Here is a 17,211-nt window from a genome sequence, read left to right on the forward strand (position 1 = left end):
GGTCGCTGCCCCTCCGGCACGTAAAATCTGCTCTGGGACCTTAGTCCCTGAAGTAATTTTGAGGTACTCTGGGATTTGGGGGCTTCGGCATTGCCCGCCACAACCTTGTCCACGTGCGTACGCCCCAGAACCACGTCCCTGGCCACAGGCTGAGCTAAGGAGGGTTTCTGCTGTACGAGGGCCTCCATTAGACGATTGAGGCTGGAACGCCAGGCATCTTCGTCGGAGGGAACAGGCTCCTCGATCCTGTGATGCCTCCGTATGAGGCCTATAACCTTCCGATAGGCCGAATCCTCGGTTGGGGAACCTTCACCGTCGCCAACCCCACCCTCCGTCTGAAGCTGAGGCGATGGTCCAACGGGCACCTCCGTCTGTCGCTGGGGTTCTGACTCGACGGGCACCTCCATGTGGTGGTAATGGGCTGTACTAGACCTGGGTCTTGGGACGGGCACCGCCGTGTCGGCGAGAGCTTCCGTCCGTAACATGTGCTTGGACAAAGAGAGTGAGACTTCCATGGGCTTGCCCGACGGAGGAAGTTGTCCCTGCGAATCCACTGGTCGAATCAACTTGGCTGACTCGACGAGGCTGCCCGTCCGAAAACGCGACTCCCTCCGCTGTGCGGGTTGAGTCGGAAGTTTCGCGATCTTACGCCTGTCTGAAGAGGTCTTCTCGCTCTGCTCCTTACGAGGGTCAAACCTGTGGCTGGCAGAGGGCCTCCGTGGAGAACCGTCTCTGGACCGCCGACTCCGAGAACTCGGGAAAGCAGTGAAGTCCGCGAGCCTCCTACGGGGGACGAGGACCCATTCTTCTTTGGGGGACCTACTCCTCCTGTATTTCATCCTCGGGGACCTGGAACGTCTTCTACTATACCTCGACCTCGAATGGGAACGCCTGCTCCTGGATCTATCCCTCCTCCGACGGCGCCTCCTCCGCGCTTCTCCTCCGAAGAGAACGATGAACCCGCCACTGAAGACTCCGACGACTCTGCATAACCCGACCGACGGGCAGGCGCATGGGGAATGGAGGTCTTCGTGATCTGTTGGGTTCCGGAGGTCGAAGGTTGTAAAAACATGTCGGGAACAGCTGACAGAGGGACTGGGAGAGAGGTCAGCTGCACCACGCTGGGGAACCAAGAACCAAGGCCATCCTCCATCCTCAATGGGGACCTACCTGGAGTTTTCTGGAGCCTCCATCCGAAGGGCTCCGCTACCGTCGAGTTCATCTTATCTTGGGTGCCATCAGCTGCCGAGGTACCTGAAACACAGGCCCATGAAGCGAGTGAAGAGACAGGGACATTATTACCCCACATGGGGTCATCAGAGGAGACGTGCCCTCCATGCACAAGGGCAGAGTCTCCAAGACCCTCAGTAAAAGCACCTTCAGGCCCCCCACTTGCCTGCGAAGATTCAGCAACCCCCACATCACGAAGATTAGACTCCTGGGAAAGAGCAATCGACTTCTTCCCTGCAACGGACTTACCTCGTCCCCTACTCTGGGTAGGGGAAGAAGGAACAGAAACATCGTCAGACTTCCCTCCTGGCGACGTCAAGGGCGAAGAGATGCTCGCCTTCCTGGGGGATCGTTTAGTGGACTTCTTCTTTTTCGTACTAAAACGAACCCACTGGATCTCACTCCAAGATACACACTCCGGGCACGTGTCTGCCGGCGAGCACACTTTACCCCTACAGGAAGAGCAAAGGGAATGCGGGTCAACCTCCGGCTTGGATAAAAACGCTCCACACGACTTCCCAGCTCTAGGCCCAGGACAATGGCGGGCCTGTTCCATAATTCACAACACAATACCGCAAGACACAGGAACGCAGGGAAAGGATAAGGAATACACTTGGGAAAGCACAAGGGAATCAAGCGAACACGCGAGAACACAAGGGAAAGCACAGGGATACCACGCGGGAACCACGTGGGACACACAAGTCGGGGACACAAAGGGTTGCACAGAGAATGGAGAGCGGCGGGATGGTATCACGACGCGACCAGAGAACTTACTGAGGAGCGAGACCCAAGCTAACACGCGACCTGGCTCAGGACTAGCCTCAGGGCACGTATCCTTACGACTGGGGTAGTCCTCACAGAAAACGGAAGTAGGGTAAACTACACAAAACTCTGGTTGGTTGAGAGGAGATTCCAGGTACCTCCTAAGAAAGTAGTTCGAGGTAAGTCTCTGTGTTGGAACAACTACAATTTCCAAACATGTTAAATAAAAAAGTAAAAAAGAACTTTTCCTTCCCCTACCCTTCTAGGAGGTTATTGGGCCCACAATGCCATCTATGAATCAGCATTGTAAAATTTGTTTGTGAGAGTATGCAAAAAAAAATCATAACTTCAAAGTTGAAACATACTTTTCACTGATAAATTTCTTGCCTTCACTGTAGAAGAGGGGTGAATAGATAACTTCCTATGTAAGTATTAAAATAATAAATGTTACTTTAAATATTACTAATAGCTTTAATCTCCCACAATCAGTATTGTATTTAATGCATCATCTGTTACTAACCTATAAAAAGATTAAAAATCCTTTGGTCATTTATTCATTTTATGAGATTTGTTACAACATAATACTATCTGCAACAAATAAATTATTTTATAGTTATAAATTTCAAAACTAAGAAATAATATTTTAAAAAATAAAACAGGAAGACAAGGAGAAAACTCACTAAGAATATAAGTAATGGCGCAACAAGGCAAGTGTAACCAATGGCAGAGTTCATGGAAGTCCTACGACGGTCGTGGTTTACATCTGGCATTCGCAAAAGTAGACCAGCAAAAACTATCGAATACAACACAGCAACTATGGACACGCACATTAATATCCAAGCAGGCACAAACACAATCTGCAAAAGAGTCAGTTACAGTATATGGTAATTTTTTTAAAATAACCATAGACAATTGTTCATACAAACCCACTAATGTAATCATAAAATACCTTTCAGTATCAAACCAACATACAAATCAAATGTGTTCTGAGAGTGGTTGAAGCTGGAAAGATAGCTAGTCCAACATTATTAGGGTTAAACAACTCTCAAAACACCAGTGATTCCCAACCCTACACTCTGTTTTCCATCAGATGATCCTGCTTTCATTAGCGAACTAATCTATGAATATAATAAGAATTCATGCATCCAGATATTAATTTTGTTATCTACAAAATAACCCTCCTCTTCTAATTTTACCCACCAACAATTTCAAGGTTTTTTCAAGTTTTCAGTTAGTCAATCGTTTTAACTCTAGTGAGTGTAAGTACTGTATACGTACTGTACTAATGGACGTTAACAACAGCCATGTCAAGAATTCCTACAGCTATTTTTTCTTATGTAAAATGCTTTTAAAAAGTTATTAATTTTTACAGCATTATATTTCCCATACTTTTCACGATCAGTCATTCAAAGTTTCTTCTAACGTTATGATGCATTCTCTCTGCGTATTATTGATGAGTATATCATCAACTACACTACAAAGATTTTTTAATAATTATGCTACTGAACTAACTAATGGACAATCTTTTTAAAATTAGTTAGAAGTCACATGAAAGGATAATGTTAATCCTAAATAAAGAAACAAAAGCTTAGCGAGTAATCTTATTGTGTGAATTATAACAGCTCACACATCAGGCCTGATTTGCGGAGTCTATGTAAGATGAGTTACTGGCTAGGAGGAAACGGATGATAGTGGAGAGACAGGTTCATCAGTAATAAGAGATGAAGGCATGGGTGAAACGGAACTGGTAACACCAGATGTTGATGGAAGAGGGTCAGAATGAGTATTTTTGGCCGTCTTAAAGAATTGGTCCTTTGATGTCTGAGTGAAGCTCTTTTCTTTTCATCGTGTATAATACTGTAGCAATGGAATGCATCATGAATAGCTGCTAAATGAGCCATTCATTTTTTGGTTCTTCATGTTGGACTTCAAGAATTTAAATAAAGTCATCTTGTCATTTTAACTGATTTTTACTCAGGGTTAATTAGTTGTTATTGTTCAACATTTTCGAACCAACAAAAATCGTGAAAAACCTGCGAGCACAATTTCTTCCACACCCCATTCATGTTTCCCGTCATAATTTTACACTTTTTTTTTTTTTTATCTTCTCATTTCCATGGTTATTCCATGATGTCTCTCGGCAGTACCAGAAGTATCAATACTACTTTTGAGTATCTTGATTGACTATTATAGTGTACGATTTCTACACAAAGAAATAACAGGTTAACATTTATGCACGACCACTTACTGAGAGATTGAACTGTTGACCGAGGCTGATATCTACAACCAAGGGATGACGTTCAGCAAGCTGCAAAGCAACAGCGCATCAAACTTGCCTGCCGCTTAGCAGCAGGATTTGAAATGCAACCCTTATTCAAAAATTTTATATACTGTATCACAACTTTATAATTATTTTTACACATGTTCATATTGGCAGAAATTCGTTGGTTCAAAGTTCATATGGTGGAGGGTTACTGTACTTCCATACAATGTCTTGAGTTTATCCTAATATGAAGGAAGGGAACAAACACCACCTCGTCTGACATCCTACAAGATGCCTTTCATGTCAGAGGTTCTTTTCTGCAACTCAGCAACATATTCCAGACTTAGTGTAAAGTACTTTGCTTATCAAGAGCTCTACCCTTCTAGTACTGTACTGTACTTCATATTTATCCCTGCATCATTATCATTTTAGCTCTATACGGGCCTAATTATGTTAAAATTTAGAGGGGCTTAATGGAATGGAGGGATTTAAGTTAATCAAATGAATCCGAACACAGCGTTTGTTCAGTCATCGTACGTTTATAATATTTAGTTTAAGTTCGTAATGTTCTATACTATTTCCTCGGCTACTATTAAGTCTATAACTTTTTTTTAATTCCCCGTTTCGGTATCTTATTCTAGCAAAATGGTAACTTAACTTTATCTTTGTCTGTCCTTTAGTACTAGTGCAACATTGTCTTTTATTATTCTATGGTTGAAGGTTTAGCTAATAAAACAAAGATGATCACTGTGTTAATGAAGTCATCTCATGATGACACCGCCTAGTCTTTGGTAGAATTTGCGTTATGATGTAATTCTTCCATATTACAGAGAGACAACTGCCCTGTTGTTATTTTGCTTTATGCTATATGAACCTTTTTTTTAGTAATTTAAACTGCTAATATCATTCATATTTTCAAAAATAAGTAACATTGTGAAGTGCGTCAGAAAAATAAAAAGGTTTTATCCAAATCAAAAACAAAGAAAACTATAAGCGGTTCAATGAGCACCGTAGAAAATCATAGACAAAACGTACTACAAAACAAAATAATGACATTTTGGGGACAATTGAAAACCTAAAAGTGAGCTCATCACAGTATAAGTAATGGGTTTGTGGTAAATCAAATGTTATACATAATATTTTTAGTTGGCTAAATGACAAATACTAGAGCATATTTTTTAAACAAATACCCGAGACCAGAAATTTCTGACCCCATCAAGCCTCACAATATTAATTTCATTTAGAGCTTTTAAACGTACTCCCTACCTGGTATTCATGATTCTGTTAAAGTAAGGAGTCTTTACAGCAATATATTTCACAACTAAATCATATAATGCATTCATAAAACTACCATTCTAAATTGTTGAGCAAGGGATTGATGTCAACAATTAATAATGCACTCATAAAACTGTATGATGCACATATATGTGTATTCATTCATTATAGACATTTGGTCTAAGGTTCCTGTTGTCTTTTACGTAACTGACCAAGCCATTTTCACTTGACATTATCAATATTGTTTGTACTCTAGTTCACTCTATTAAATATATGCACAAGCTATGGCTTAACTATCAACTTATAAGCAATCTACAATACTTTTAATTAATAAATACAAATGATATTACCTCCCAAGGCCATTTGATGTAATCGTCCAGTCTCAACGCAATGAAGATGAACTGAAGAAGATTCACAGAGCAAAATAGCTCAAGCTGAAATGATGGATCAGTAAACAATATATCAAAATTTAAAGTATTTGTCTTAAAATTTTTTACCAACATTATGTACTTTTGATATAAGAATCAACAAAACAAAATTATATACTTTGGGTACCATTTAGCAATGAAAGTTTATTGTTTATGTAGCTTGCTCTTGGCCCAAATTATTCATTAAACAAACTTATATACAATCAACAAAGCACAATAAAACAGGCTCCATAACTCTTAAGGTAGGTGCCAAAAAATTGAAGGAGCACATCACACAAAATATAACACGATCACATCGATCTTCTGTTTTCCTAGTTATTAAACCTTACCTTGTTTCTTTCTTATGGATCAAGACTGTTTTTCATCCTCCAATTTTTTTCAACTTTAATATGGCTAGTCTTTATTAATGTATATTGTTAATTACAATAACTTTCTCTAATTTTGAAAAATAGCATTGCAGAAATGTGTTCTAAAAGTGGCTTACTGTTAGGAATAAGACAAATTTATAAGTAATTTGTATTTTTCCTAACATACAAATCTGAAGCTATTTATAGTGGATTGTCTTTCAGCTTCGTCAATAGCTAATCCCCTATAAATAGTGGAGGGTTTGTATTTGTGATGGAACAAATAGGTTTCAAAGAAACAAAATTCATAGGCACACTATACTCAGGAAAGGGAAAAATGTAGAGGAAGAGTGAATTATATTATGTCTTAGTCCACAGTAGATAGAAGAGCCAACAGCTGAATATAGTGATGAGAAGAGGAGGGGCTGATAACATGCTTGATCAGTAGCCTGTTGATAGTAAGTAAAAATAGCAGTACCAGCTGAACTTGGTTGAGTCCCTTGTTAGGCTGGAGGAACGTAGAGAGCAGAGGTCCCCTTTATTTTGTTTTGTTTCTTTTGTTGATGTCGGCTACCCCCCAAAATTGGGGGAAGTGCCTTGGTAGATGTATGTATGTAAAAATAGATGGCAAGTTTTCTTTTTCAGCAGTCTGATCAAACTTCTTCTTCGGCTAAAGCTTTTCCTGCTATACAGGTTCAAACTACTTGGTAGTATCAATTGAGATGGAAAGGAAGAGTTCAAAATAAGCTTGAAACCATCATAAATATTAATTACTTGAATATGAAAAAGTTGAGAAAGCATACATGTATGAAAAATAGGATAAGGTTAGGTGTAATGAAACATGGGTAGGAAAAGGTGGGTGCCTTGATGCAGGAGTACAGTAAGTGAAGGCAGTTTATACAATTTCAATGTTACACTTTGTAAAAGTATTACCATATATTTAGTACAGTACTAGTTTAGCACACAACTTTTTGAAATATAATTTGTGTGTAGCATTTCCAAACAATGAAAAGGCTAGGCCTAATTCACAAATTTAACTAAAAATAATACAGTGTAGACTTTTAAAATATAAAAATGGTAGGTTACAACATAATATGTACATAGATATTTAACATAAAAGAAATTTTAAAAATTATAAAAATAAAAACTTTGTATCTTTGATTTGGATTACCAATATAAAGATGGACCCAGGACATTTCCAGGAAATATCCAACTACAACTATCAAATATTTGTCACCATTTTGCAGAGTTTTCTGTGTTTCCTTACATGTATTTTCCCTGATACAGGTACCTCCATAATTACTGTTGTTCTGATTAACAGTTCCTAATCCCTTTGATTTCTCAGCCTTTCATCCAGCTCCAAATCTCTTCCAATCCATCATTTTTAATTCGCAACAAACTCTAGCCATGGGCATCAAAATTCTAGATGTGTTATGAACTGGATTGTAATTTGTCCTTCAGAACTAAAATAGATAACATAGTAAGTTCCAGAATACTAACTCTAGAAAAATTAGTTGTTAAAAAACTTCTTGATTAGTTATAGTGAGAAACTTAAGCAGAATTGTGCAAAATATAAGACTGCGATTGCCTCTGTATTGTAAGAACTATGTTAGGTGTGTATTAAAGCTAAAATACTGTTTGAAATACATTATATGGCATGTCCAGAGTCTCAGAAAAGTTTCTGTACATCGTATTGCCAACAAATCATTTGATACAGTACAGTATATGAATATTGTGGAAGATTCGACGAGGCATCGGGAGAAGTAAGTGGCGAGGAGAGGCTCGTCTTCCTATGTGACCTCTTGGACGCCTTCTTCTTCTTGGTGCCGAAGTGCAGCCACTGCACCTCGTTCCAGGACTCGCACTCCGGACACGTGGTTTTAGGAGAACATAAGCTGCCCCTACACGACGAACAGAGGATAAGGGTAGGAAGGGGTATAGAATTAACACAATGGGTCCACGTGGAGATCACGTAAGACACAAAAGAGGGGGTCGGGGACACAAAGGGTCGCACTGGGTAAGGAGAGAGCGTCGAGATGTTATCGTGACGTGACCAGAGAACTTACTGGAGATCGAGACCTGAGCAAGCATGTTCTCTGACCTGGGGTTAGCCTCAGGGCGTGTATCACTCCACCTGAGGTTACCCCTCATAGAAAACAGGACTAGGGTAAACGACACAAAATTCTGGTCAGTTGGGAGGAGATCCCAGATACTCCTAAGAAAGTAGTTCGAGGTAAGTACTGTTAGGAAAAATACAAATTATTTAAAATTTGTGATATTTCGGACAGATTTTACTTCTTACTCCTGAGAATTTAAGAGTTTAGCACTGTTACCCCAACTTTTGCTCGTCAGATATGCATAAAATTCTTTTTGTGTGCCTAAAACGGGATTTTGAAGGGGTAAGTCCAGGCGGAAGCCTCCATCCCAGCGGCGATGCCCGTCCTCCATCCAGAACCGCCGAAGTCGTACCACAACAAAAGATGCCCTTCACCACAAGCGGAGGCCCCCGTCGTAGGTGCTCCTTCTCAGGCAGAAGGGCATCCGACGGAAGGCTCAGCGGACGGGGGCCCCGCGTACAGAAAAGTACTAGCCCTCATTAGACGGCACCACAGGCTGGACGAACCAAAGCCCGCGACGGATGAGGACTGGCTCTCGGGCCTCAGCAGGTTGGTAGATACCCCCGTGCAGCAGAGGCCCTCACTGGCTGGCTCCCTAGAGCTTCTTCGCCATCCTCGCCGTACGTCTCCTCCAGCAGACCCCATCATCGACGGAAGTCATTGCACCAGGTCTCGGTCGACAGGCATAAGCCCGCGAAGGTTCCGACTTCTTGAGGTAAGTACTCCGTGTTGGAACAAACGGGATTTTGAAGGGGTAAAATCCAATGCTGTCATCAACATGATCATCTATAAACTTACAGTAAATACTTAACTGGATTCACCGTTAAAGTTAAACCACTAATAAAAAAACAAACGTGCTTTTAAATCATGTTAATAATTAAATAACACATTGTCCCTACGTTCAAACAATAATAATGTACTAAAAGCAAGCAACATACCTCAAATGATCTATCATGTTTCACTGCCCAAATACAGGCTGCAATGGAAATGATGGATATGAGAATCAAGGGTGAAAACACTGACACCCACGCATGACGATGGTTTTGGAGATTGTCAGCCACGAGGACCTCAAACATAAGAAGGAAAAGATGGAGACCCAACGAAATCAACAATGCTCGATACTGAACATAAGACTGTCCTTCCAGTCTGGAATAAAAATATAGGATTAGTTTTGCTTCAAGAGAACAAGAAGTTTACAATAAAACTACTTATCCAAAAAAAAAAAATGTTATTTTCATTAGTAAAATAAATTTTTGAATATACTTACCCGATGATCATGTAGCTGTCAACTCCGTTGCCCGACAGAAATCTACGGTCGGGATACGCCAGCGATCGCTATCCAGGTGGGGGTGTGCTCAACAGCGCCATCTGTGGTCAGGTACTCAAGTACTTCTTGTCAACAAGACCTCAATTTTCTCCTCGGTCCACTGGTTCTCTATGGGGAGGAAGGGCGGGTCCTTTAATTCATGATCATCGGGTAAGTATATTCAAAAATTTATTTTACTAATGAAAAATGTTATTTTCATTAGTAAAATAAATTTTTGAATATACTTACCCGATGATCATGTAGCTGTCAACTCTGTTGCCCGACAGAAATCTACGGTCGGGATACGCCAGCGATCGCTATACAGGTGGGGGTGTACACAACAGCGCCATCTGTGGTCAGGTACTCCAGTACTTCTTGTCAACACCACCTCAATTTTTTCCTCGGTCCACTGGTTCTCTATGGGGAGGAAGGGTGGGTCAATTAAATCATGATCATCGGGTAAGTATATTCAAAAATTTATTTTACTAATGAAAATAACATTTTTCAATATTAATCTTACCCGATGATCATGTAGCTGATTCACACCCAGGGTGGTGGGTGGAGACCAGCATACATGTTAACAAAGAAGCTAAGTATCCCGTATTTTATTTTATTAGTTATTCAAAACTAACATAAAATAAATAAGTACCTGGTAAGGAAGACGACTTGAACCATTACTCTGCCTTTATTAAGTACGTCTTCCTTACTGAGCCTAGCGGTCCTCTTAGGATGCTGAACGACTCTTAGGTGCTGAAGTATAAAGGGCTGCAACCCATACTAAAGGACCTCATCACAACCTTTAACCTCGGCGCTTCTCAAGAAAGAATTGACCACCCGCCAAATCAACAAGGATGTGGAAGGCTTCTTAGCCGACCGTACAACCCATAAAAAGTATTCAAGAGAAAGGTTAAAAAGGTTATGGGATTATGGGAATGTAGTGGCTAAGCCCCCGCCTACTACTGCATTCGTTGCTACGAATGGTCCCAGGGTGTAGCAGTTCTCGTAAAGAGACTGGACATCTTTGAGATAGAATGATGCGAACACTGACTTGCTTCTCCAATAGGTTGCATCCATAACACTCTGCAGAGAACGGTTCTGTTTGAAGGCCACTGAAGTAGCCACAGCTCTCACTTCATGTGTCCTTACCTTCAGCAAAGCAAGGTCTTCTTCCTTCAGATGAGAATGTGCTTCCCTAATCAGAAGCCTGAATTAGTAAGAAACTGAGTTCTTAGACCTTGGAAGAGAAGGCTTCTTGATAGCACACCATAAGGCTTCTGATTGTCCTCGTAAAGGTTATGACCTTTTTAGAAAGTACCTAAGAGCTCTAACTGGGCAAAGTACTCTCTCCAGTTCGTTCCCCACCAAGTTGGACAGGCTTGGGATCTCGAACGACTTAGGCCAAGGACGTGAAGGAAGCTCGTTTTAGCAAAAAACCGAGCTGCAAGGAACATGTAGCCGTTTCAGATGTGAAAACTATGTTCCTGCTGAAGGCGTGGATCTCACTTACTCTTTTAGCTGTTGTCAAGCACACGAGGAAAAGAGTTTTTAATGTGAGGTCCTTAAAAGAGGCTGATTGGAGAGGTTCAAATCTTGATGACATAAGGAACCTTAGGACCACGTCTAGATTCCAGCCTGGAGTGGACAACCGACGTTCCTTTGAGGTCTCAAAAGACCTAAGGAGGTCCTGTAGATCTTTGTTGGTGGAAAGATCCAAGCCTCTGTGGCGGAAAACCGCTGCCAACATACTTCTGTAACCCTTGATCGTAGGAGCTGAAAGGGATCTTACGTTCCTTAGATGTAACAGGAAGTCAGCAATCTGGGTTACAGTGGTACTGGTTGAGGAAACTGCATTGGCCTTGTACCAGCTTCGGAAGACTTCCCCTTTAGACTGATAGACTCTGAGAGTGGATGTCCTCCTTGCTCTGGCAATCGCTCTGGCTGCCTCCTTCGAAAAGCCCCTAGCTCTTGAGAGTCTTTCGAAAGTCTGAAGGCAGTCAGACGAAGAGCGTGGAGGTTTGGGTGTACCTTCTTTACGTGAGGTTGACGTAGAAGGTCCACTCCTAGAGGAAGAGTCCTGGGAATGTCGACCAGCCATTGCAGTACCTCTATGAACCATTCTCTCGCGGGCCAGAGCGGAGCCAAACAACGTCAGCCGTGTCCCTTTGCGAGAGGCGAACTTCTGAAGTACCCTGTTGACAATCTTGAACAGCGGGAATGCATACAGGTCGAGATGGGACCAATCCAGCAGAAAAGCATCCACGTGAACTGCTGCTGGGTCTGGAATCGGAGAACAATACAACGGGAGCCTCTAGGTTATCGAGGTAGCGAACAGATCTATGGTTGGCTGACCCCACAGGGCCCAAAGTCTGCTGCAAACATTCTTGTGAAGGGTCCACTCTGTGGGGATGACCTGACCCTTCCGGCTGAGGCGATCTGCCATGACATTCATATCGCCCTGAATGAACCTCGTTACCAGCGTGAGCTTTCGATCTTTTGACCAGATGAGGAGGTCCCTTGCGATCTAGAACAACTGCCACGAATGAGTCCCTCCCTGCTTGGAGATGTAAGCCAAGGCTGTGGTGTTGTCAGAGTCCACCTCCACCACCTTGTTAAGCTGGAGGGACTTGAAGTTTATCAAGGCCAGATGAACCGCCAACCGCTCCTTGCAATTGATGTGAAGTGTCCTTTGCTCCTGATTCCATGTTCCCGAGCATTCCTGTCCGTCCAAAGTCGCACCCCAGCCCGTGTCTGATGCGTCCGAGAAGAGACGGCGGTCGGGTTTCTGAACAGCCAAAGGTAGACTTCCTTGAGAAGAAAGCTGTTCTTTCACCACGTGATAGTAGACCTCCTCTCTTCGGAAACAGGAACTGAGACCGTCTCTAGCGTCATGTCCTTTATCCAGTGAGCAGCTAGATGATACTGAAGGGGGCGGAGATGGAGTCTCCCTAACTCGATGAACAGGGCCAGCGATGAAAGTGTCCCTGTTAGACTCATCCACTACCTGACTGAGCATCGGTTTCTTCTCAGCATGCTCTGGATGCATTCTAGGGCTTGGTAGATCCTTGGGGCCGACGGAAAAGCCCGAAAAGCTCGACTCTGAAGCTCCATACCCAGGTAGACAATGGTCTGGGATGGGACGAGCTGGGACTCCTCAAAATTGACCAGGAGGCCCAGTTCCTTGGTCAGATCCATAGTCCATCTGAGAATCTCCAGACAGCGACGACTTGTGGGAGCTCTTAAAAGCCAGTCGTCTGACGGAGCCGGACACAAGATCATGGTACTGCTGCACAGTCTGTGAACTGTCAACCATGGGGAAGCGAGGAAGTACAGCGACAACCCGAAACTGTCTAGACTGTCTGGGTCGTACAGACAACTCCTTATCGGGTTGCTGAGGTTGCCGCACTGCGTCACAACAAGTCACTTCTGCTGGTTGTTGAACGTCTTCCCAGTGACACACTGACTCCGTAAACAAAAAATCCTCTAACAAGGACTAAGCTTGGACTGCATGTCTTGCAACAAAGCTCAAGGTCTATGGGAGCAGGTGTGGCAACAGACGGGGTTAGCGACTGAAGCGGAACCATTACCCTCCCTGGAAGCATGTTATGCTTAAATAAAAGTCCATAGGAGGCTAAGCAGCTTAAGGCTCCTCTCCAAGTGACAGAGTCCTCAAGGGAATATCAGAAGGAGGGAGAATAGTACTTTCTCATCTACAGGAACCAAATCCGAGAAAAGCAAAGTTCTCTCAGTGAGGGTTTCACTGGTGCAAAAGCAGCAGACCAGAAGGCAACGTTATGAAACTGCTTGACAGTCTTGTGAGTTGGCAACAACCAAAGATGTGTGACTGAGGAGCATGCGGTAAGGTATGCAGAGCATGCTGTAAGGTATGCACATGCTGAAAGGTATGCAGAGCATGCTGTAAGGTATGCAGAGCATGCTGTATGTAGAGCATGTTGTAAGGTATGCAGAGCATGTTGCATGGCATGCGGCTTATGCTGCATGGGATGAGGCTCATGCTGCATGGGATGTGGAGGATGCCGCATAGTATGAGGCTCCTGCCTCATGGGTTGAGGAGGTTGCCGCATAGCATGAGGCTCCTGCCTCATGGTTTGAGGAGGATGCTGCATAGCATGAGGCTCCTCATAGCATGAGGCTCCTGCCTCATGGATTGAGGAGGATGCCGCATAGCATGAGGCTCCTGCCTCATGGGTTGAGGAGGATGCCGCAAAGCATGAGGCTCCTGCCTCATGGGTAGAGGAGGTTGCCGCATAGCATGAGGCTCCTGCCTCATGGGTTGAGGAGGATGCCGCATAGCATGAGGCTCCTCATAGCATGAGGCTCCTCATAGCATGAGGCTCCTCATAGCATGAGGCTCCTCATAGCATGAGGCTCCTGCCTCATGGGTTGAGGAGGATGCCGCATAGCATGAGGCTCCTCATAGCATGAGGCTCCTGCCTCATGGGTTGAGGAGGATGCCGCATAGCATGAGGCTCCTGCCTCATGGTTTGAGGAGGATGCCGCATAGCATGAGGCTCCTGCCTCATGGGTAGAGGAGGTTGCCGCATAGCATGAGGCTCCTGCCTCATGGGTTGAGGAGGATGCCGCATAGCATGAGGCTCCTGCCTCATGGGTAGAGGAGGTTGCCGCATAGCATGAGGCTCCTGCCTCATGGGTTGAGGAGGTTGCCTCATAGTGCTGGAACCCGGCAACTCCCGATGCGGCAACTCACGCATGAAAGCAGGAGGCGCAGCAAGAACATGCGTCTGGCAGGGTGGACTGCGCATCGGAGGTGGAGCTCTCACAGGTGGAGGGTGGGAGCAGGCAGCCGCAGTATCTGCTGAGCGCACAACCTCGGCGGGTTGTAGGTTAACAGGCTACATTGTCAACCTTCCAGCATGATACTCCTGTATGAAGGAGCAAGCTGAGACTGTATAGTCTGCAGCATGGACCACTAGGGTCTATGAAAGACAACAACAAACGGAGCTACTGTCCGTTGAGACTGAGGGTCTAAAACAGCTGGTGCAGCAACAGACGGAGTTACTGCCTGTTGCGGTACCACCTTGCCTCTCTGGGAGGTGTGCAGTTGTCGTACTGCAGCAAGTCCGAACTGACCCAGTGCTAATGGCTACACCTAGGAGTTGGACTTGCGCGGAAGGGACCGACTTGCACTTAAAAGCTGCAAGATTTGGTCCATGGTTTCTGCGAGAAACCTCTTCCGCAGACGAGGAATAAATGGGCTCTCTCGTCTTTGTGTGGGTGGGGTGATCACGTCGGCTACGTGAGTGGGTACACCCGAAACCACGGAGGGAAACGTCTGTTCGTCGATCAAGGCCTGATGAACCCATAAGTCCTTCGACGTTACTTCTCCCCTGGGCTTGGGAGCTTGTAAGAGGTCCCAGACTAGGCGAACAACTGGCACGAACAGACGAACCCTCGAACGCAACACTGTAACACTTTGCGCTTATCACTTTATCACTTTTGAATTTCTGTTTGCACTTATTTCACTGAACTCGAAACTTTAAGTGGTTTGTACCTGAAACACGCAATTCTATCCTTCATTAAAAGTTAGTAATTGCGAAAACAGTATTACAATGTAACAGAAAAAACATAATGAAAGATAAAAAATTCAGTGGCTGGAAAAGAGACTAAACACTAGATCAAATAAACTACGTTTAAAATCTCTCACCGCATAAAGCCTGGGAACAAGAATAAAACTCTAGAAACGTTTACCTTCTTCCCCTAAAGAGACTAGGGAGAAGAGCAAAAACGATAACAACGTTACCCGCTTGAACGAAACGTTTATCCTCCTCTCTCTCCCTCCGTCTCTATCTCTCTCTCTCTCTCTCTTGACTTAGAACTTGAGAGATGAGCCCAATTATATATATCGTTAAAACATATTATTGTTAAAGGAAAAAAACTGAAAGATTTCCCAAATAAAAAGTTCCTTTATTAGAATTAAAACCATTTAAGCTAAGAAAGAATGAACAAAACGCTAGAATCGGTTTACTCTTACTGCAACGTGAAACCGTGAATACTCTCTCTCTATCGTAACGATAGAGCGCAAGTTGAACGTTCTGAACGTCAACAACTGCGGAGACAAAACAAAACGTTAGTTCAACTTTGAAAACAGTACGAGACTATCAAAGAAATTCTTTCAAAAACATAAAATAGCATAAAATCTTAACAGGCAAAAACGATATGACGGGCTCAATGTTAATTAACTTCGGTTCCAAGAAAAGACCGCCTACTATTAGGAAAGGTCACATATAAACAAACATAAAAATTAATTTTAATAAGTTTATAATAAAAGGAAGTTAATCGAAGAGGCCTATAAAGGCGGAGAGATATAAAATAAATCTATAACTTTGTTAAGCAAAATTAAGAAAGAGAGTCTATACTCTCTTCAACACCAACACTTCCGTCTAAGGGAAGGGTCGGCCATTTAAAAGTGAAAGAGAGTTCATACTCTCTTCGTCACCAAAATTAAATCAAATTAATTCCAAAAACTTGCTAAGCTAATGTTAAAGCTTCCTGAATAGCGAAGGCTAAACTCTAGAGCAAATACATCACCAAATCGTGAACAATAACTCCAGAATCAACAGCGTATCCATGTAGGTCTTGCCAGCGGCACGACAGAGGAAAAATTGAGGTGGTGTTGACAAGAAGTACTGGAGTACCTGACCACAGATGGCGCTGTTGTGTACACCCCCACCTGTATAGCGATCGCTGGCGTATCCCGACCGTAGATTTCTGTCGGGCAACAGAGTTGACAGCTACATGATCATCGGGTAAGATTAATATTGAAAATAACATTTTTCAATATTAATCTTACCCGATGATCATGTAGCTGATTCACACCCAGGGTGGTGGGTGGAGACCAGCATACATGTTAACAAAGAAGCTAAGTATCCCGTATTTCATTTTATTAGTTATTCAAAATAACAAATATAAAATAAATAAGTACCTGGTAAGGAAGTCGACTTGAACCATTACTCTGCCTTTATTAAGTACGTCTTCCTTACTGAGCGTAGCGGTCCTCTTAGGATGCTGAACGACTCTTAGGTGCTGAAGTATAAAGGGCTGCAACCCATACTAAAGGACCTCATCACAACCTCTAACCTAGGCACTTCTCAAGAAAGAATTGACCACCCGCCAAATCAACCAGGATGCGGAAGGCTTCTTAGCCGACCGTACAACCCAAAAACAACAATAAAAAGTATTCAAGAGAAAGGTTAAAAAGGTTATGGGATTATGGGAATGTAGTGGCTGAGCCCTCACCTACTACTGCACTCGCTGCTACGAATGGTCCCAGGGTGTAGCAGTTCTCGTAAAGAGACTGGACATCTTTGAGATAGAATGATGCGAACACTGACTTGCTTCTCCAATAGGTTGCATCCATAACACTCTGCAGAGAACGGTTCTGTTTGAAGGCCACTGAAGTAGCCACAGCTCTCACTTCATGTGTCCTTACCTTCAGCAAAGCAAGGTC

At 43.3% G+C, this 17,211-nt stretch overlaps 1 protein-coding gene across 1 annotated transcript in view; it reads right to left on the reverse strand.

Moving 5' to 3' along the window:
- The window catches only part of LOC137644153 (transmembrane protein 185B-like), a 102,486-nt gene that overhangs the window by 19,143 nt on the left and 66,132 nt on the right, over positions 1 to 17,211 (reverse strand). Inside the window, exons 3-5 of the mRNA XM_068377136.1 lie at positions 9,358 to 9,565; positions 5,881 to 5,964; positions 2,673 to 2,849 (exon numbers count right to left, since the gene is read on the reverse strand). Of these exons, the coding sequence (XP_068233237.1) occupies positions 2,673 to 2,849; positions 5,881 to 5,964; positions 9,358 to 9,565 (469 nt within the window). The remainder of the gene's footprint in view (positions 1 to 2,672; positions 2,850 to 5,880; positions 5,965 to 9,357; positions 9,566 to 17,211) is intronic.

This window comes from Palaemon carinicauda, chromosome 7, assembly GCF_036898095.1.
Source record: "Palaemon carinicauda isolate YSFRI2023 chromosome 7, ASM3689809v2, whole genome shotgun sequence".
NCBI classification, from domain to species: Eukaryota; Metazoa; Arthropoda; class Malacostraca; order Decapoda; family Palaemonidae; genus Palaemon; species Palaemon carinicauda.